The sequence below is a fragment of the Saccopteryx leptura genome, chromosome 3, assembly GCF_036850995.1.
Source record: "Saccopteryx leptura isolate mSacLep1 chromosome 3, mSacLep1_pri_phased_curated, whole genome shotgun sequence".
NCBI classification, from domain to species: domain Eukaryota; kingdom Metazoa; phylum Chordata; class Mammalia; order Chiroptera; family Emballonuridae; genus Saccopteryx; species Saccopteryx leptura.
In genome coordinates this window covers 222796725-222817719 of record NC_089505.1, presented here as the reverse complement: position 1 = coordinate 222817719, position 20995 = coordinate 222796725, and the positions used below count along the sequence as shown (strand labels likewise).

At 43.0% G+C, this 20995-nt stretch overlaps 1 protein-coding gene across 3 annotated transcripts in view; it reads left to right on the top strand.

The window, feature by feature from the left end:
- Positions 1–1034: 1034 nt before the first annotated feature.
- Positions 1035–20995, top strand: part of MRPS5 (mitochondrial ribosomal protein S5) — a 28403-nt gene continuing 8442 nt past the window's right edge. Inside the window, exons 1-10 of one of the 3 annotated variants that reach the window (XM_066377680.1) lie at positions 1036–1258; positions 4622–4702; positions 9570–9707; positions 11985–12110; positions 14181–14414; positions 16075–16109; positions 17975–18065; positions 18830–18876; positions 19313–19370; positions 19646–19708. In XM_066377680.1, the coding sequence (XP_066233777.1) occupies positions 1198–1258; positions 4622–4702; positions 9570–9707; positions 11985–12110; positions 14181–14414; positions 16075–16109; positions 17975–18065; positions 18830–18876; positions 19313–19370; positions 19646–19708 (934 nt within the window). In that variant the 5' untranslated portion in view covers positions 1036–1197. Of the gene's footprint in view, positions 1259–1306; positions 1595–4621; positions 4703–9569; positions 9708–11984; positions 12111–14180; positions 14415–16074; positions 16110–17974; positions 18066–18829; positions 18877–19312; positions 19371–19645; positions 19709–20995 lie in introns of those variants that run through there. The other 2 variants (XM_066377681.1, XM_066377682.1) reach the window with 2 other exon arrangements.

The window sequence follows — 20995 nt, the reverse complement described above, 5'->3', positions numbered from 1 at the left end:
CAAACTGAGGATTCCTGTTGGTGTTGAATTGATGCCAATGACCATGGTGGACACTATTGATTTATTTTCAGGAACAATGGTTTTCCACCTCCTGAGGAGGTCTACCATTTTCAGCTAATCAAAGCAGTGGTAGGCCATCCTGGATTCAAGAAAGGAGATGTAAACTCCACTACTTGTAAAAGGAATGATATGGAAGTACATGAAAGGTTTGGGGACCATATTTGCAGGCATCCTATCATACAGGAATTATTTAATTAGCAATTTTCCCTCCCCAACCAATCACTGAGCGCCTGTTTTCCAAACCCCTGCCACCATTGGGTGTGATTTATCTTTCCTTTTAAGTGAGCCAACGTGTTGAAAGTCTTTTTTAAAGTGGGATACATTATAAATAGGCAGGAGTGAAAACAGTTGTTTAGTTCAGCGAAGAAAAAATAGTAGGAGGTGAGGCAACTGCATCAATAATAATCTTGGACTAGCCTGTCATCATTTTTGCTTTTCTGTCTGAAAATTTTACATGAAGTTTAAAAACCGGTGGTCTGTCTGAGCAGGATTCTTAAATTCCTACAAGAGGTCTGTGTCTTTCCCCTTCTGTATAATTGGGTTATCCAGGCAGGCCCAGGTGAATAAAAACTGTAGCCTAGGCTTGGGATACAGATGTACATATAGCCAAATCTTAGACTCAGAATAAAGCAAATGAACTTCAGAACGCTACTGTAGTGCGTATGAACGCTTTCTTCACATTCCTAGTCTACTTACCCCGTAGACCTCAGATTCTTTCCCTGACACCTCTCTACCTCGCCCACCTGTATGTGGGGGGCGGGCTTCGTGGGCCACGCGCCTGTTGGCAGGAGGAAGAAGTCATCTGCACCCACTTGTCCCCTCAGAGATAGGGCCGATCCCGCTCCCTCTGGCGAAAGAACGCCGCGCCACTCCTAGCCACGCACCCATCAGCGGCGGCCAGCCAAACCCCGCCCTCGGGTCCTCACGCGAGGACCCGGCGAGCTGTCCGCAGCCGCGCCGGGCGTATTCCTACCTCGAGCAAGTTCAGACAGTTTCCTAGCCTGCGATGCGCCGCGCCACAGCCGCTGGCCTCTGGAATTCAGCCGCGGGCAGCGGAGGTTCCCCCGTGCGACAAGCTACAGCACCGGCAGGCGGTGAGGAGGGCTGCCTGGAAGAGGCGCTGTTGGGGGCTCCAACATGGCGGCGACCGTGGTGCGCGCGGCAGGATACCTCCCCATGCTGTGCAGCACGGCGGCAGGTGGGAGCCGGGACGCGGAGCGGGGCCTGCGAACGGGGCGGAAAGGGGCGGGAACGGGGAGCTCGCCTAAACGGAGAGAAGCGGGGAGCGGCGCGCGGACCACGGCCCCTCACGCCGGGCTCTGTCCCGATCCGCTGTGTGACCTTGTGCGCGCTTACGCCCTTTCTGGGTCTCAGGGTCAGTCTGTAAAGTGAGGGAGGACTTGACGCGTTCCAGGGTTCCTTCCAGTTCACCCGACCGTTCGTGTGTGCTCTGCAGAGGGGCCTGGAACCTCGAGCAAGCGTCGCCCTGCTGACAGCCGCGACCCACGGGTTCATTCCGTGATGTCGACGCGAGGTTCGAGCTGGATGGCTTAAGGGAGAGAGACCTTTCTGCAGCTTGAGTCGCCTGGGATTAATGTCTTCGTGTTAGATTCTGGGCTGTCAGTGCCATTATTAACAAGAGGGACGTTTCGAATGTCAGTTGTTTTGCTGTCGTTGACCCCCGACCCCCACCCCTGTTGGCTGTTTGCAACTATCATCTAGCAATGCTAAAGGGTTCTTCACATCCTTCCAACATTCGTTGTCGATAGAGTCATCTTAGTGATTGTCAAATGGTACACTCTGATTTTAATTTGCATATCTCTAATGGCTAATGAGCATCTTTCCTTATTGCTTAGTGGCCATTTATTTGTATATGGTCTTGAGAAATATCTGTTTAGATTTTGCCCATTTTTAAATTGGGTTGCCATTTTTGTTAGTGAATTGTAAGAGCCCTTTATATTTTCTAGATGCAAGTTCCTTGCCATATAATGTATTTTGCAAAAAGTATCTTCCGTTCGGTGTGTTGTCCTTTCATTTTCTTGATAGTGTCCTTTGAAGCATAAAAGTTTTAAATTTTAATGAAATCTGATTTATCTGGGTTTTTGTTGTTTATGTTATTTGTGTTGTATTTAAGAAACCACAGGCAAATCCAAGGTCATGATTATTTACCCTTATGTGTTCTTTATGAGTTTGATAGTTTTTGCTCTTACCGTCAGGTCTTTGGTCCATTTTCAATGAATTTTAATATATGGTGTCGAAGTAGGGCTCCGACTTCATTCTTCTCCATGTGGATGTTTAGTTGTCCCAGCACCACTGTGTGAAGTAGTACATACAGCACTGTTACAGCCTGGCGCTGCAAGGCTCCCCAGGGAAGAGGGGAGCAGGGTGCTGGGGGAACACTGCAGGAATCAGGGAGGAGAGAGGAGCAGGGTGCTGGGGTGCACTGCTGGAATCAAGGAGGAGAGTGGAGCAGGGTGCTGGGGTGCACTGCGGGAATCAGGGAGGAGAGTGGAGCAGGGTGCTGGGGGAGCACTGCGGGAATCAGGGAGGAGAGTGGAGCAGGGTGCTGGGGGAGCACTGCGGGAATCAGGGAGGAGAGGAGCAGGGTGCTGGGGGAGCACTACGGGAACCAGGGAGGAGTGGAGCAGGGTGCTGGGGGAGCACTGCGGGAATCAGGGAGGAGAGTGGAGCAGGGTGCTGGGGGAGCACTGCGGGAATCAGGGAGGAGAGTGGAGCAGGGTGCTGGGGGAGCACTGCGGGAATCAGGGAGGAGAGTGGAGCAGGGTGCTGGGGGAGCACTGCGGGAATCGGAGGAGAGTGGAGCAGGGTGCTGGGGGAGCATTGCGGGAATCAGGGAGGAGAGGAGCAGGGTGCTGGGGGTGCATTGCGGGAATCAGGGAGGAGAGGAGCAGGGTGCTGGGGGAGCACTGCGGGAATCAGGGAGGAGAGTGGAGCAGGGTGCTGGGGGAGCACTGCGGGAACCAGGGAGGAGAGTGGAGCAGGGTGCTGGGGGAGCACTGCGGGAATCAGGGAGGAGTGGAGCAGGGTGCTGGGGGAGCACTGCGGGAATCAGGGAGGAGAGGGGAGCAGGGTGCTGGGGGAGCATTGCGGGAATCAGGGAGGAGAGGAGCAAGGTGCTGGGGGAGCACTGCGGGAATCAGGGAGGAGAGTGGAGCAGGGTGCTGGGGGAGCACTGCGGGAATCAGGGAGGAGAGGAGCAGGGTGCTGGGGAGCACTGCGGGAATCAGGGAGGAGAGTGGAGCAGGGTGCTGGGGGAGCACTGCGGGAATCAGGGAGGAGAGGAGCAGGGTGCTGGGGGAGCACTACGGGAATCAGGGAGGCTTTACAAGAGGTGCTGTTTCAGACAAACTAAAGCATTTGTCAGAGTCACGAAAGGATACAAGAGCAGAGTGTAGAATGTGCTCAAGACCATGAGTCTGGTGTGGCTAAAAGGAGGGCAAGAGGTCAATGAGGCTGATGTGAAGGTAGAGAGAGGCCAAGTTGCAGCCCTGCAGGCAAGGCTGAGGAGTTTTGGCTTTGTTTTGCAGGCAGTAGGGAGCCAAAGAGTGATATATTGGGGTTGTGAAGTGACCAGGCTTGTTATTTTAGAAAAGTCTGCCTAACAGCAGATGGTGAATTACGGGGAGACAGACCAGAAGCAGTGAGATCTAGTTCACCATGTGGCTGAGGGATGGTGAGGCCTAAACTAAGAAGGGACTGTGAGATTATAGGGGGATTCAGCTGATAGGTGGATCAATTTTTAAGAAGAATATATTGGGCTTGGTAACTACTATAGTTGGACACAAGAGTGAAGGAGATGTGATTTGATGTCACTTGGGCAAAATGGTCATGGAGTCCAGAAATTACTCATTTACTTCTCTTGGCTCTTTTATTTTGTAGATTAATGTGGAGTGTAGTGGTTTTAAAGTTTTTTTCTTGTTTGTTTGTTTTGGGTTTTTTTGTATTTTTCTGAAGTTGGAAATGGGGAGGCAGTCAGACAGACTCCTGCATGCGCCTGACCGGGATCCACCCGGCATGCCCACCAGGGGGCGATGCTCTGCCCATCTGGGGAGTTGCTCTGTTGCAACCAGAGCCATTCTAGCACCTGAGGCAGAGGCCATGGAGTCATCCTCAGTGCCTGGGCCAACTTTGCTCCAATGGAGCCTTGGCTGCTGGAGGGGAAGAGAGAGACAGAGAGGAAGGAGAGGGGGAAGGGTGGAGAAGCAGATGGGCACTTCTCCTGTGTGCCCTGGCCGGGAATCGAACCCGGGACTCCCGCACGCCAGGCCGACGCTCTACCACTGAACCAACCAGCCAGGGCTAAAGTTCCTTTTTAAAAATGTATCTTAAATTATTATTGTTGTATGATTCTTTTTATTTAAAAAAAATTTTTAATTGAATTTATTGGGGTGACACTGGTTAATAAAATTATGTAGGTTTCAGATGTATTGTATTGTGTATGTCCCCCCCACAACAAGTCTCCATCCATTTATTCCCTCTTTATCTTCTTCTACCTTCCCCTACCCCCTAAAATTTTCTTTTTTTTTTTTTTACTTTAAAGGTCATTTATGGTCCAGGCAGCTTTACCTAAACACTTTCCCAAGAGTTTCCACTTTGGCACTGAAAACTCTTCTCAGCAATGGTGAGATTTATCTAACTACCTTCTCTTATAAGATCTTTGTTAGGGTACTTTATGTAGTTTTTAGAAATGTAAATGAACAGAGCACATTCTCTAGTGGAAATGCATAGGGTCTAAAGATTATTATTTATGATTGCAATTGTTATAGTTCAAGGCTTTAAAATAGCTGCAATTTATTGAGTGATTACTGTGTGTCAGGCTTATAACATATAATCATTTTCTTTTAAGATTTTTTTTTTTCTTTTTGAGAGGAGGGGAGATAGAGAGACAGACTCCGACATGCGCTCTGACTGGAACCCACCTGACAACCCTGTCTTGGGCCAATGCTCAAATTAACCAAGCTATTTTTAGCACCCGGGCATAGTTGAACCAATTGAGCCATTGGCTAAGGGAGGCTAAGATAAAGGGAAGGGGAAAGGGGAGAGAAGCAGATGGTTGCTTCTGTGTGCCCTGACCAAGAATTGAACCTGGGACATCCATATACCAGGCCAACATTCTATCCACTGAGTCAACCAGCCAGGGCCAATAACATGTAATCTTGATTAACTCTCACACCAGTGTTTATGAGGAAGTTGTTTTTCCCATTTTACACATGGTGAAGTAACTCTGAGAGGCTGAGTGACTTGGATGAGGTCACACTGACAGTAAATGGCAGGACTGGGTCCTGAGCTGTCTGGATACTCTGATGCTTCCATGTAACAGAGTCTTTGTAGAGGCCTCTGCTCCTGCACTGACATAGTGCAGGCCGTCTCTTCAGTCAGTCTCCAGGAGGGTAGGGAGCTAAGCCTTGCTGAGCCCATGTTGTACCTCTGGTCAGTTAATTTCTTCCTTTACCACATGGACTATTCTTATGGAAGAATTGAAGTCTCATTGTGTCTGAGTTTCTGAACTCTGTGTGCTGGACTACTTTTACTGTTACTCCCTTTCATTGGTAGGCCCCCTGTCGAGATGCCTGTGTACCTTGCTTGAGAGGTCCAGTAGAGGTATCTGGTGGACCTGGGCTCTTCCCTTTATGTTCATTTGTTTGTTGGTTGGGTGATTCATTTATAAACTACTTACTCTGCCCTTTACTATGAGCCAGGCAGTGCCCCTGACCTGAGCTGATGTGAGGAAGGTCAGAGGAATGCTCTTGGCTGAGGGTAGCCCTGCGGAATGCCCTGCGTGAGGAAGAATGGTGGCACATTTCTCTGCTCCACCACTTTCTACCTTTTCAAACATGAGCAAATGTCACCCCTTAGACTCTCAGTTTTCACATCTATAAAATATGGACTAATCCCTGCTCTGAAGATTGTTGTATTATTTCTTAAAGTATTAGATTTCTCCAAGATACTAAGTTTATATCTCAGAACCAGTTCCCTTTCCTACTCCTTTCCCAACTTTCATCTTGTCAGGTACTTTCAATTCTTTCACCTTTCTTCTGGTTATATTTCTTAATAGATTGCGCTTATTGTTTTTGTCTGTTAACATTGTTATGCTAATTTTTAGTATTTTTTATTAAATTTATTGGGGTGACATTGGATAATAAGATATACAGGTTTCAAGTGTACATTTCCATAAGAACATTGACCTGCTTATTGCATTGTGTGCCCACCACCCAATGTTGTGCTAATTGAAGAGCTAACACACCTCCATCCCTGCTTTCTCCCATTATTAGTCGTCTGCACAATTCTGATGAACTGTATGGATGGTGTTTTCATTATGAAGGTTGTGTGGATATTATTATCACAGCTGAGCTAGTTAAGTATTCTGTCATTTCATTTTTTCTTCAACATTTTCTTCTATAGTTAATAATGGCCTTGATTTTTAAAAGTTGCTGTTTCTTTGTACCTATTGTGATATTTTTCTAAATCCTGAACAGATTGTTTATACACATAGCCATAATTTTTGTGTATTGATTAATTTTAGAGAGACAGAGAGAGGAAAGGAGAAAGAGAAAGGGAGAAGCATTTATTTGTTGTTTCTCTTAGTTGTGCATTCATTGGTTGCTTTCCTTATGTGTCCTGACCAAAGTATTGAATCTGCCACCTTGGTGTTTCAGGATGATGTCTAACCAACTGAGCTAACCAGGGCACCACAGTTTTTCTAAAATCAATTAAATGTCACTAGTTAGCCAGTTTGATTTAATAGAAGAGACTTAATTAGAAGGAAGAAATTATTCATGGTGAAACTATTAGATGAAGAAGTGAGACCTTCGGGGCAGTCTCTGGGTCTTTTAACAGGCCCACCCACAGGGGCTGCCTAGGCTTGCTCCTCTGTGGACTTCATGGTGGCTCTGTACTCAGATGGGGACGTCATGGTTTGAAATTAATAAGAATTCAAAGGATAAGAGCAAAAGTGGTCATCGATCATCAGTGGATAATATCTGTGACTTAGCAAGAGCTGCTGCCATCTCCTGTTTTAAAAATCACAACACAATTATTTTGTTTTGTTTGTTTGATTTTAGAGAGACAGAGACAGAGAGAGGGAAGCATGCATTTGTTGTTCCACCTAGTTGTGCATTCGTTGGTCACTTCCCATGTGTGCCCTAACCAGGGATCGAACCTGCAACCTTGGTGTTTCAGGATGACACTCTTAACAGGCTGAGCTAACCAGCTAGGGCCAAAAATGACAACACAATTTAAGTAAACTTAGTTGTAACAATTGTGTATTAAAAGAGATTATTTCTGGAGCCCTGGTGGGGTTGCTGAGTTGGTTGGAATGTTGTCCCAATATGCCAAGTTTGTGGGTTTGATTCCTGGTCAGGGCACATACAAAAAGCAATCAATGAACGCATAAATAGGTGGAACAACAAATCAATATTTCTCTCTCTCTCTCTGTCTCTCCCCCCTCCCTCATTTCCTTCCCCACCCCTTTAAAAAAAATCAATCAATAAAAAAATCATTTTCTAAAGATTGTTTCTAAATTCTAAAATCAACTTCTAGAATTTCTACTTTTGATAGTTGGACCTTTTTAAGCTAAATACTTTTTTAGCGATGAATAGTTTCAGTCTTTTGAAAAAAGATTAAAGAATTCTAAATCTGATAGGAGTGATTTTTGCACTGGAAGTATATCAGAGATTGCAGTGCAAGATAAAATTTATGTGCAGTTAATATTTTCTTGTAGATTGAGGAGGTTACAAGAAAAGCTAAAATGTGTCCTATAGAATGGGATTTGGAATGATCATTGAAGCCCTGAATTTATTTAAAATGAAAAGCCAGGGCCCTGGCTGGTTGGCTCAGCGGTAGAGGGTCAGCCGGGTGTGTGGAAGTTCCAGGTTCGTTTCCCCGCTCAGGGCACACAGGAGAAGCATTCTCCACCCCTCCCCCTCTCCCTCTCTCTGTCTCTCGCTTCCCCTCCAGCAGTCAAGGCTCCAGTGGAGCAATGTTGGCCTGGGTGCTGAGGATGGCTCCATGGCCTCTGCCTCAGGTGCTAGAATGGCTCTGATTGCAGTGGAGCAACACCCCAGATGGGCAGAGCATTGGCCTGCTCCCCCCTCCCCCACCCCGTGGGCATTCTGGGTGGATCTTAGGCGCGTGCGGGAGTCTGTCTGTCTGCCTTCCAGCTTCTAACTTCGGAAAAGTACAAAAAAATAAAGTGAAAAGCCAGTATTTCATATTTATTTTTTTATTAAGTAATTAGCTACCTGACGATGTTATCTGAGGCAGTTTACACCTTTATTCCATTGAGTAATTCATTTGGGATTGAAGTTGGTGATTAAATCTAAAGTACTAACTTGTCTCATGACTTTTGACAAATCCCTAACTTTGTAGGTCTAAGTTTTTTGTGAAATGAAGAGGTTGGATGATACGGTTTTTAGTTATTAATGGAGATTATTACTTTATTTTTTTTAATGTCGATTTATGGTGGAGATATTTTGATAGCTTATTGTAGTCATTTAGTATTAATTTTCCTTATATGCTCAACCAGATTCTTTTTGTTGCCACTAAGATCATTTCTGGTTCTTGGTGCTCTGTGGGACATTACCATATTATTCATAAATTCTCAGACTGGAGGATAGTGGTGGTCACTCTTTGGCTTCTTGTTTTTCAGCCCCGGTACCCATAAACTGCCTTTTTTTCTCTGGAGAGCTCACTTCTCTTCTCATTCTGACTTTTCTTATAGTCAATAGGTTCTCCATCAAAATACAAAAGCTCAAGCATGTGTACTTTTAAATCACTATTTCCACATCCCTGAGTTCACTAGTCCCTCTCACCCCTGCCAGCTTCTCATAGGATACCACCGTCCATGGCATTGATAAAATGACTGCCTCTAAGACATAGCTCTTTAAAAACACATTTCAAAATTATACATTTATATAGTTTTAAAAAAATTCCCAAAACAAAAAAGCCAGTCTTCTCTCATCTCCAGCCTTTGATGTATCTGTTTTGTTCCCCAGAGGCAATGACTGTTAGCAGATTCTTATATAGTCTGTAAAATATTCATACCCACCCCCCCCCCCTTATTTTTTTAAATAAGAGGAGTAAGATGTTGTTCTGTACCTTGCTCTTCTAACCAGGTCTTTGCTTTCCATGTGGGTCTTTCCATTGTCTGGCATTGCACAGCAGAGGGCACCGTTTGCTGGGAGTAGACAGCACGCAGCATGGGGTCCTATCCTGCAGTATAGCATCCCTGCTTGGGCAGGTCTAGTTCCTTCCATAGACAGCTCTATCCATTGTGTGAATGAACTGTAACTTCTCTAACTAGAATGGCCATTTAGGTTATCAGTCCAACACTTTGTTTTAGTTTTAAAAGAAATACTGTCCTCAAAATATCATTCTTAAAAGTTCAGGATTTTATGACTTACTCTTATTAGGAACAGTTAATTATTTGGTGTTGGCAATGTTTTCTCACAGCCATGGAGCATCTAACTCAAATTTTTATTTTCCTACAGGTCTGTTGCCAACTTCAGGAACCAGGGACAGTTGTCATTTCAGCAGCTTGACCCACGCACTACAGACACAATGCTGGATTTCTTCTGCCAGCAACTCGATGGGCCAACAGTACAGATCCTATAGTTTCTTCACTAAATGTACGTAGACTGGCCACAAACTTCCCATTTCATGAAACAGGGAAATAAAAGGTGCTTTTATATCTTAATTATTTTTATTTTTCCTCTTCCTTAAATGAATTAAGACTTCAATTATTAGTATGTGATGTGCTATTAAAGTAAAAATGTTTCTTCATGGGGCACCTGAGGCTGATTTACATTCCCAATGAGAGTATACTCAGAGTTTCTTTCCGATTGTGTTTTAGGTGAGATAGGACCATGTTTTCAACTGCCGGTCTACTGACTGGTCTGCCAGAAGTTTTGTGCTGGTCTGCAGTAGAGTTACCCTGCTATTGTATGAAGATTATAGACCCCGTGATCCCAGTGAGCATAAGTCGAATTCACTTATGCTCAGGGTAATTTCTGCCTTAGGGATCCTTGAAGTATTGTGATTCTCCTATTTTCATCTGTCCCCAGGTTTAAAAAAGGTTGAAAACCACTGAGGTAGGACATCTAATCAGAAAAAGTTCATTTTAAGTAGATATTTTGTTAACACTACTCCTATTTGTGATAGTATTTGAAAGAGTCCAATCTGAACTGAAATAAATGGAGATTGAAGTTACAACTCAGCAGTAGGCAAAATTTTTAAAAATTAGAATTATAACGCCAATTTATTTTAAACTATTCGGTAAATACAGAACATCTAAAAAGAAAAGCACTTGTAACCACTGCCCTGAAGTCCTGGGTTTGCCATCTTTTCATGCAGCAGTATAGTATATATTTTTCTACATTCATTGATAGGCTCTTCTAGTGCAGTGTTATGATAGTGGAGTATTTTCCTTGTGAATGTATTCACTGTAATGTGGAGGTCTGGTATAACTAGGTAATTTGTGCAGCAATGAAGGAAAGAGGACCAGGTGGTAGGGATGTTACAAGTAGCATAGGCTTCAATGTATCTGCGAATTTGGATGCGAAGAGAAAAGAGAAGTGGATGAAGTTGGAGTCTCTTAGTGCCCCTGCCCCCAAGTGTTTCTCAGAGCTGATTCTGTACTTAGGGGCTGTATCAGACTCAGAGGCCTTGGGGATTTTTTTTCAATTCAGTGAGAGGAGGGGAGGCAGAGAGACAGACTCCCACATGTGCTGCAACTGAGATCTACCCGGCAAGACCACTAGGGGGTGATGCTCTGTCCATCTGGTGTGTTGCTCCATTGCTCAGCAACTGAGCTCTTCTTAGCAGCTGAGACAGAGGCCATGGAGCCATCCTTATTGCCCAGAGCCAACTCGCTCCAGTCGAGCCATGGCTGCAGGAGAGAGAGAGAAAGAAAAAGAAGCAAGAGGGGGAGGGGTGGAGAAGCAGATGGTCACTTCTCCTGTGTGCCCTGACCAGGAATCAAACCTGGGACATCCACATGGCAGGCCGACACTCTACTACTGAGGCAGGGCTATACTTTAGTCAGAGTTGAAGGTGAATTTGGGCATTTAATTCTGAAGGCTACACAGAGATGTTTAGGGTATTCATAGAAGAGTAGAGCAAAACATTCAAATTACTAAGATTTATGGGTTCAGATTGACATGTTGATTCTTGTTTGGGCTAAAATAATGTGTATTTAAGAAGGAAATTTATTGATTATCTCAGTGGTTATAATGGAGGCATGAGGGCAGGGAAGACACCTGTAACATAGTTGGTAAAATGTCTGGGAAGCAAATATGCTAGTGAGTGGCGCACGTGTGTGTGTGTGTGTGTGTGTGTGTGTGTGTGTGTATGTGTGTGTGTGTGTGTGTGTGTGTGTGTGTGTGTGTGTGTGTGTGTGTGTGTTGATTTTTGGTTTGGTTTGGTTTGGTTAGCTTTTTTTGTTGTTTGTTTTGGTTTTTGCTGATTGGGATTTAAATGTTGGCTATTTTCTGTGAAGGAAGTCAAATTTGAAAGTAGCAGAATCATCTCCTCTTGGGCTTTCCAAAGTAACCATATGATATGTGCCAAGAATGATTTAATTTTGCTTTCATTGCTGCAGTGGTGCAAGTGGAGCTGCTCTCTTCTGTTCCTTTTGATTCAATGGGAGACCATAGATCATTGCTTAAAAATAAATAAGTGCCTGACTGGATAGCTCTGTTGGTTATTGTCCTGAAGTACAGAGAGGTCGCTGATTTGATCCCCAGTCAGGGCACATACAGGAACAGATCGACATTCCTGTCTCTCTTTTTCCCCCTACCTCTCTCTAAATATTAGTGAAATAAATTTTTAAAATGAAATAAAATTCTTTTTTTAAATAATAAGTAAGTAAATGAAAAGGAGATAAATAGAAACCTGTTTCATTACAGTGACAGCAGATGAGCTATGGAAAGGTGCTTTAGCAGAGACTGGTGCTGGAGCAAGAAAAGGAAGAGGCAAGAGAACTAAGAGAAAGAGAAGAAAAGATTTGAACAGGGGTCAGATCATCGGTGAAGGTAAACTTGCATTAAAAAATACAGTATTTTTCGCTCCATAAGACACACCTGACCATAAGACACACCTAGGGTTTTAAGGAGGAAAATAAGAAAAAAAATATTCTAAACCAAATGGTGTGTTAAAATATTTAATAAAATACAGTAAACAGCTAATGTACTCTCCCCCCCCCCCCCAAATCTTACAGGTATTTTTACAATCTAGAAGCATTAAAACATTTCTCTTGAAGGGCATTAGGATCTGCTGCATATTTATTGTTCCAGGATTCTGAAGGAAGAAAATTTTATAGAAAGGAAGTCCTGCCCGCCTTCCCGCCTTCCCTGTGGTGTGGATCTGCTTTCACGTTTCCCATTCTTAGCCTATGATTCAGGATAAAAGATGCAGTAAATGGAGAGTGGCAAGCTGTCTCTGCAGAGGGCTACATAGTAAATAGTTTCAGCTTTGTGAACCTCCAGGTCTCTGTTACAACCATTCAGCTCTGCTGTTGGGCACAAACACAGTCACTGACAATACATAAACAAATTGGCATAGCTTGTTCTAATAAGGTTTTATTTGCAGAAACAAGTGGTGGGCTGGATTTGGTTCATGGCCCTTAGTTTGCCAAACCGGGGAACACATGATTGTTTATTCTGTGTTGTTGTTTTTTTTTGAAGACAAAGATAGTGTGATGTACTTGAATTGGCATTTTGTACTGTGGTTGTTGACAAGTTGTTGACAGGAATCAACTTTCAGGCATGTAAAAAATACCTTCACTGTTCTTCTAGTTAATGCATGTCCACTGTCCATGTATTTTATATTATTTTTTAATATTTAAAAAAATTATAACTATTATATATGTATACTTCTCAGTAAAAAATTCAGACTAGGAGAAACCTAAATCCTGGTGCCTTTTGATACCCCCCCCTTCCCAGTTGCCCCTCCCAAAGAGACCTCTCATTTTAGTGTGTTTCCTTCTGACATTTTTAAATGCTTTTATCTACATAAAGACCCTAAAATAAATATATAGGCTTGACCTGTAATGACACAGTCGGTAAAGCATTGACCTGGAATGCTGAGGTCGCCAGTTCAATACCCTGGGCTTGCCTGGTCAAGGCACATATGGGAGTTGATGCTTCCTACTCCTCCCCCCCTCCTTTCTTCTCCTCTCCTCCCCTCCCCTTCTTTCCCCTCCCCTCCCCTCTCCTCCCTTCTCCTCTCTAAAATGAATAAATAAATCTAAAAAAAAATGTTTTCTTTTTAAAAATAATTAAATTATATCATGTGCTACACATACTGTCTTACAGTTTACCTTTTTCACTTAATAATAGGTCTTGGAGCCTGACCAGGTGGTGGCACAGTGGATAGAGCGTCGGACTGGGATGTGGAGGACCCAGGTTCGAGACCCCGAGGTCGCCAGCTTGAGTACAGGCTCATCTGGTTTGACCAAAGCTCACCAGCTTGGACCCAAGGTCGCTGGCTTGAGCAAGGGGTTACTCGGTCTGCTATAGCCCCATGGTCAAGGCACATATGAGAAAGCAATCAATGAACAACTAAAGTGCCACAACGAAGAATTGATGCTTCTCATCTCTCTCCGTTCCTGTCTGTCTGTCCCTATCTATCCCTCTCTCTGACTGTCTCTGTCAAGAAATAATAATAATTATTATAATAATAGGTCTTAGAAATTGTTCCATATCAGAACCTATAGAACTACCTCATTTCAATTTAGTGTAGATTTCATAGGTTGGATATGCAATGATTCATTTAACCACTCCAGTAGTGCTGGACATGTAGCAAGCATGTTGTTTTCACTTTTTTGTCTTTATAAATAACACTTCAGTGGACATCCTTATTCAGGCACACATATGCCTACCTGTGTGGGAGTATTTCTGTAGGCAACACTGTATAGTGAAATTATTAGCTCTTAGGGTAGGTACATTGGAAATTTTAATGAATATGCCAGGTGGCCAGCCAAGTGGTTATGTTAGCTTAAGCTCCTAGCAGCAGTGTCATCTGTATACCTATTGCCTGGCATTTTAACACTCAAGAAAGGAATGCTTTAAAAAAATTATTCATGTATGTTTTTAACCCTTCAGGGCGTAGTGGCTTCCTGTGGCCTGGTCTGAATGTCCCTCTTATGAGGGATGGAGCTGTGCAGACCATTGCCCAGAGAAGCAAGGAAGAGCAAGAGAAGGTGGAAGCTGATATCATCCAGCAGAGAGAAGAGTGGGACCGGAAGAGGAAGATGAAGGTTAAGCGGGAGCGAGGCTGGAGTGGAAACTCGTGGGGAGGTGTCAGTCTTGGCCCCCCTGATCCTGGTCCCAATGGAGGTAGCAGAGTCCTGGTTTTGGTTACAAGAGAGTACTTGTAGTTTTAGTATTCCTTAATATGATTTTATTTACCTGTTTAGGTTGCTTTTTTCCAAAAAAGGATTTGAACATCATTGAAATAACTTCACAGTATTATCCAGCTGTATCTTATAGAACATTGAAGGCCCATAACCAAGAAGCATTCCATGAACAGGATGCAGAGCACTGGGTTCTGACATGGTTGTCATGTGGCTGCTCAGAACCTCAAGTGTGGTGGTGTGCGTGTGGCTCTACACGGGCAGTTTCCCAACACAGCTGGTCATGGGATGCCTTGGAGTTGTGTGGCATGGGAGTGCTGTTTCTGTAACAGGACAAACCAGATAGTTGTCATTAAGCCTTATGAAAGCACACATGAAAAAAAAATTGTCAACACTTACTAGGCCAAATTAGAAAACAAAGTACTCCGCACATGCCCACTCCCTGTGTATGTAGAAAAGTAAAAATTATCTTGAAAATTCATTCTTAAGGAGGAAAATGGAGAAATAGACAAGAGTGTGGCTGCTTTCTTAAGTTTGGCTTAAAAAGAAGAGCAGAGGTTGAGATGGAGCAGCTCTGGTGAACATGCAGAGAACTGAACAAAATGCTTCATTTGGGAGGAGAAAGATTATAGGAGGGAGAAAAATGCAATCAGCTGAGTCCCTAATTGGGGTCCAGAGTAAAGTGGATAATAAACTGGTGATGGACTCAGGTAAGCTTGTACTGTTGGTGTGGGGCAGGGTGTCTGAGTCCCTAATTGGGGTCCAGAGTAAAGTGGATAATAAACTGGTGATGGACTCAGGTAAGCTTGTACTGTTGGTGTGGGGCAGGGTGTGTGAGGGGTGCCTGCCTGGTGGTTTCAGCTAGACTGTGAGGAGAAGGGGCCATCTGCTGAAGGGAGGATGGGACACGATGACCATGGCCACCAGGATATTTTGATGAAAAGTAAGGTATCTAGAACTGGCTTCCAAATCATCCAGTGGAGTGGGAATTGAACAGTTTAGAGGAAAGAAGACTGATCATTAGTTGATTATTGAACTGCTGTTCTGTTTTTTGTATATGATTGAAATTTTCTATAATCAAAAGGACAAAGTATTTGAAATGCTGTGTGGTGAGAGGAGAGAGGCCTAACTAAAAGGACATAAAAGGCCAACAGGTGGCAGGGAGCGCTTGGTTGACTTAGCGTAACTGTTTAGGGGTCCATGTGTGTACTATGTTTTGACCTCCAGTGGCACCCAGCAGGCCAGGGGTGGCCAGACAGCTACATTGATTCAGTCCTGGACAGCACGGTGGAGAGAAAAGAGTGAGGGAGTTGAGGATAGTTACAAGATCTGGAGGAAATGGTGGATTGTGGTGTGTTGGCTGAGTGGGAGAGGCTGTGAAAACCAGAGGGGCTGAGAGGGAAAGGAAACTGGTCAAGGGTCTGGAAGGCTGGGGACACAGCCAAGGGGATGGTAGCTGAGTTTGAGTTTAATTCTGGAGCGGTCTGGTGGTGGCAGAGGACCAGGGCGTGGCCTGGGGAGTGGCACCAAAGATCCAAGTTCTTTCTCACATGTATATTGATAACCATGCCTGTGTTGAAAGTGCTTTTGTACAGTAATTATATAGACACATATCTATATACCTGTTTCTTTTCTTTCTGCAGAAACATATGATGATTTTGATACCAGGATACTTGAGGTAGGCATGCTGAATTCAGTACCCAGTTAGGGCTTTAGAGAAATCGGGAGAGTTGGAGCAGGTGGAGCAGGGATAGGGCAAGAGGGCTGTGAGGAAAAGCCTTGATGCGTGACCTTTTCTAAGACATAGCTGATCTGGGTAAGAAAATAATGAAACTTGAGTTTCAGTCACTTGATACTGGTTTTCTTGTTGCCTTTTGGGGGTCTTATGGCAAGGCAATTTTGGTTTTGATAAAAAGAATTTGGTGATTGCATGTACACCTCCTGCTTCCTAAAGCTAAAGTAGCATTAGCAGTCTGTCATGAAATTATGAACCAGCTGTATCTGGCTTCAGTTTAGGGAGCAGAGACGGCAGGAGCCATGGGGTGTGGGGGGGGAGGCCTGGAGCTGATATAGTGTGCAGCTTTTGATGGGAAATCACCTAGCAGGCCTTTGAAACTGAAGCCTGTGTCAGGTAAATTTCAGTTGCTTCCAGGGCAGTCCCTAAAATACCAGTAGTCATCTTCCCTTAGAGCAGGGGTTGGAAACCTATGGCTCATGAGCCAGATGTGACTCTTTTGATGGCTGCATCTGGCTCGCAGACAAATCTTTAATAATAAAAAAAATAACGTTAAAAATATAAAACATTCTCATGTATTACAATCCATTCATTTCCTACAGTTCATGTTCATGGTTGCGGGTGGCTGGAGCCAATCACAGCTGCCTTCCAGGACAACACCAAATTTTTATTGGATAATGCATAACGTACATGGGTCATTGTATGGCTCTCATGGAATTACATTTTAAAACATGTGGTGTTCATGGCTCTCTCAGCCAAAAAGGTTCCCGATCCCTGCCTTAGAGCCAGTGCTGCTGACTTGGTCCAAGTTCATTGCCACAGGGAGTAATAATTTATTGAGTTTGTGATTGAATTTGTATATAGTTTCTTCAATACTAGTTGTATTAGAGAATTTAAAATATGTTTCCAAGTATTTTATGTCTTTGGGTGCCACTGTATACCTTTTGGAAGTTAATTCCATTAAAGAAATTTTGTAAATGTGGGTGATTTTCTGTAAGATGATGCCCAGGCAATGTACTCCAGCTCCCTTCTCTTTAACTTCATTTTCTGAGAAAAAAGGGTATTATGTAAGCAGTTCAGTTAACAGGTTCCTGGCCTTTTATAATAATAATAATAGTAACAATAAAGCACATTTTCCTGTAGTTCATAGAAAGCAGATATTTAACATTTTCTAATTTCAGGCAAGCCTAATCCTTAGCATAGACATCCAGTTTTATGCTAATTCTTTTTTTTTAAGAGAGAGAAAGGGGAGAGACAGAGAGAGAGAGAAACATCGATTTATTGTTCTACCCACTCATGCATTCATTAGTTGCTTACTGTATGTGCCCTGACCAGGGATTGAACCTGCAACCTTTGCATTTTGGCCAGGGCATGCTAATTTGTTCTGTGTACGGCATTTATTGTTTCTAAGTATAGATTTTTTCATATTTCAGCATTTCTGATACTGGGATGTGTCTTATAGCCACCAATTAAAAACTATGTCAAAGTTTAATCAGCAACAGTTGTGTACATTTGTCATTGAAATGCGGTACATTGAGTTGTGCACTTTCAGATCCTTTCAAGTTACCTCAGTTGAACTGCTAACAACCTTAAGAAATAGGAAAAGAGTGTCTTATTTCCATTTTACTCCTGAGGAAGCAGCCTAGGGAGAGGCTTCCTGCAGAGGAAGTCTGCAGTTTGTGCCCTGGACTCAAGGGTAATGTGTCTCACCACAAGTGTGTGTGTGTGCACATGTAAGGAAGCTACTCCAGTTCCCCACTTCACAATTTCCTTAAGTTGTGATATTTATGAAACATTTTGTCTTTTAGGTAAGAAATGTTTTCAATATGACAGCAAAAGAGGGAAGAAAGAAATCAGTCCGTGTCCTGGTCGCTGTGGGGAACGGCAGAGGAGCTGCAGGTGAGAGTAGCCCCTGCAGTGCTGCTGGCAGAGGTGGGAGTGGGTGTGGCCTGTACTCAGCTCTGAGTCCCTGGCTTCATGCCTCTGGCCATACTGATGAATGAGATCTTTCAGGGTTTGCGCTCACAAACCTGTGGTCAGCCCCTGAAAATCCTTCAAAGGGAAAAGAAAGACTAGATTTTCCCACATCTGCCTTTTCCTGTGAGGACCAATGGATATTTTTAAAAACTTAAGACACTACTGTGTTATAATAGTGAAAAATGAGGGGGAGAGAAACCACTACACTTTCAACAGTAGGGACAAAGTTAAAAAAAAATACAGCCATACATTGTAATATTTTGCAACCACTAAACAGTTATGGAAACTTACAAAATAATGCTAAGTAAAAAAAAAACAACTTGGTAAAAGACCAAATATAATCCCAATTTTTGTTTTTTTCAAGTATGTTTATATGCAAAGAAAAGACTGGAAGGATATATACCAAAAAGGTTAATAACATTTACTCTAATTCAGTGATTTTCAACCTTTTTTGAGCCGTGGATTTCATAGATATTCAAGTGTACTATTTCCCAGGTGCCCCAAAACAGATAGGCAAATCTCTGTAGCCTTGTGCTTTGTCATTTGCTTTGGATAGCAGGTTTTCTGTGGGCAGAAGAAAAATGAAGTGCAGTGAAATATTGTGGGAGCTGGAACTTAAAATGTGGTGAGAGGTATTATGTGCCAAATATATGCCCCTTTTCATGTTTTGGCTTTTTCTTTTAAAGGTTTCGCCATTGGGAAAGCCACTGAACGGATGGATGCATTCAGAAAAGTAGGTGTATTTTTCCTCTGCTGACAGTAAGGCTGTGTGCTAGACACGATGTGAAGGAAGCACGCACAGTAGCAAAAGAAAACAAGAACCCTCCTTGAGGCTTTCTGTCTGAGTTTCCGTATCTCAGAAAGAGCCATTTCTGAAATGACTGTGTTTTTATTACATCATTTTCATCAGACCTGCGATTGTTACCAAAATTGTGAGACAAGTGTCTCTCACTGACAGAATGTTCAGGGACACTAAGGAATTATTATTCATTGTTTGACATGTGATAGGAATATTGTGGTTAAGATTTTGCTTTTAAGTTCTTAGCTTTTAGACGTGTATATGGAAATTGTGTAAGTTTGGAATTTTTCATAGTAAAATATTTTATGGAAATCTGAGAAAATGTAAATTCTAATAGTAGATTTTGAGAAAAATATTTTTCTCTTTTCAGGCAAAGAACAGAGCAGTTCACTATTTACATTACATAGAACGATATGAAGACCATACAAGTGAGTGTTAATCTTTTAAAAATTTACAGGGTTGTCCTTGCTCTTAATGTGTGGCAGTGTATCTATGATAGCTTTGTTTTTCTCTGCTTGTTGCTACATTCTTACAATAAACACACTTTCTCTCCTGACAGGGTGGTCATGGGTGAAATCAGACTTGGTCACTCACCTTTGGCCGCTGTGTTGGCTGCTGAAGGTCGTATTAGTTGCTCTATAATATTTGAAAGGTCATTAAAGCTGCACACCTAATCCTGCTCATCTGTGTTTTCACCCTCCAGTATTCCATGATATCTCTTTAACGTTTAAAAGGACACATATCAAGATGAAGAAAAAACCCAGAGGTAATTAAAACACTCTTTATCCTTTTTTTTTTTTCAGATTAAGCAGAGCCGTTATAGTATTTCTATCATGCCCTTCATTTCACTATCTTTTACCTTGACCTCATTTTTAAAATGCCAAACAGAAAGTGCTAAGTTAGATTTTAAAAAGGCTGAATGATTTTTATACCTAAATGATTTCTGAAAGATTGCCCCAATTTTAATTGTAGAAGTTACCACTTTTTCTTCTCTTATCTTCTTTTTTTCCCATTGATTTGAGAGAGAGAGAGAAGCATCAACTTGTTCCACTTAGTTTTATATCCATTGACTGCCTGTGACGCATACCCTGTTTGGGGGTTGAACCTGCGACCTTGGTGCACCAGAATAACACTTTATCTGTTGAGCCACCCAGCCAGGGCCTGTCTTCTCTGTCTTCTAATCCATGCTGTATTTTTCAGGTTTCCGTATAGTTTAACCTATTACCTATGTGTTGGGATTAAATATTCTGATTTTGAAACTCAAATAATATGATACATTATAGATAGTTTTTCCTAAAGTAAGTACATGTGTGTCATTATTTCTATGAGAAGTTATTAATAGGTGCTACTTCAAAAAGAGCGCCAAGTGTGAAAACTGAATTAAGGAAAGTGAAAAATATGTTTGTGTATCTCTGATGCGCTGCTGTACAATATGCATCTCCCAGAGGGGGACCAAGAATGCACCATTCCCAAACTTCCTTAACCACGGACACTTCTGCCGTGGCTGCATGGCAGTGTTTAATTTCCCACATAGCACTACAAAGCATTTCCCATACAGCGGGGGTCCCTAAACTACAGCCCGCGGGCCACATGCGGCCCCCTGAGGCCATTTATCCGGCCCCCACCGCACTTCTGGAAGGGGCACCTCTTTCATTGGTGGTCAGTGAGAGGAGCATAGTTCCCATTGAAATACTGGTCAGTTTGTTGATTTAAATTTACTTGTTCTTTATTTTAAATATTGTATTTGTTCCCGTTTCGTTTTTTTACTTAAAAATAAGATATGTGCAGTATGCATAGGGATTTGTTCATAGTTTTTTTTATACTCCGGCCCTCCAACGGTCTGAGGGACAGAGAACTGGCCCCTATGTAAAAAGTTTGGGGACCCCTGCCATACAGTATACATACAAATTTAGCTTTTATTTAACAAGTGTTTTTTTACATAGTCCCTGCCTGGAAGCTTCGCAATCAAAGTACATACAGTAAGCCCCCATGTGACATTGTTGATAGGTTCTTCAAAATAGTGGCTACCATTGCTGGAGTGTCTTGTGTGGTC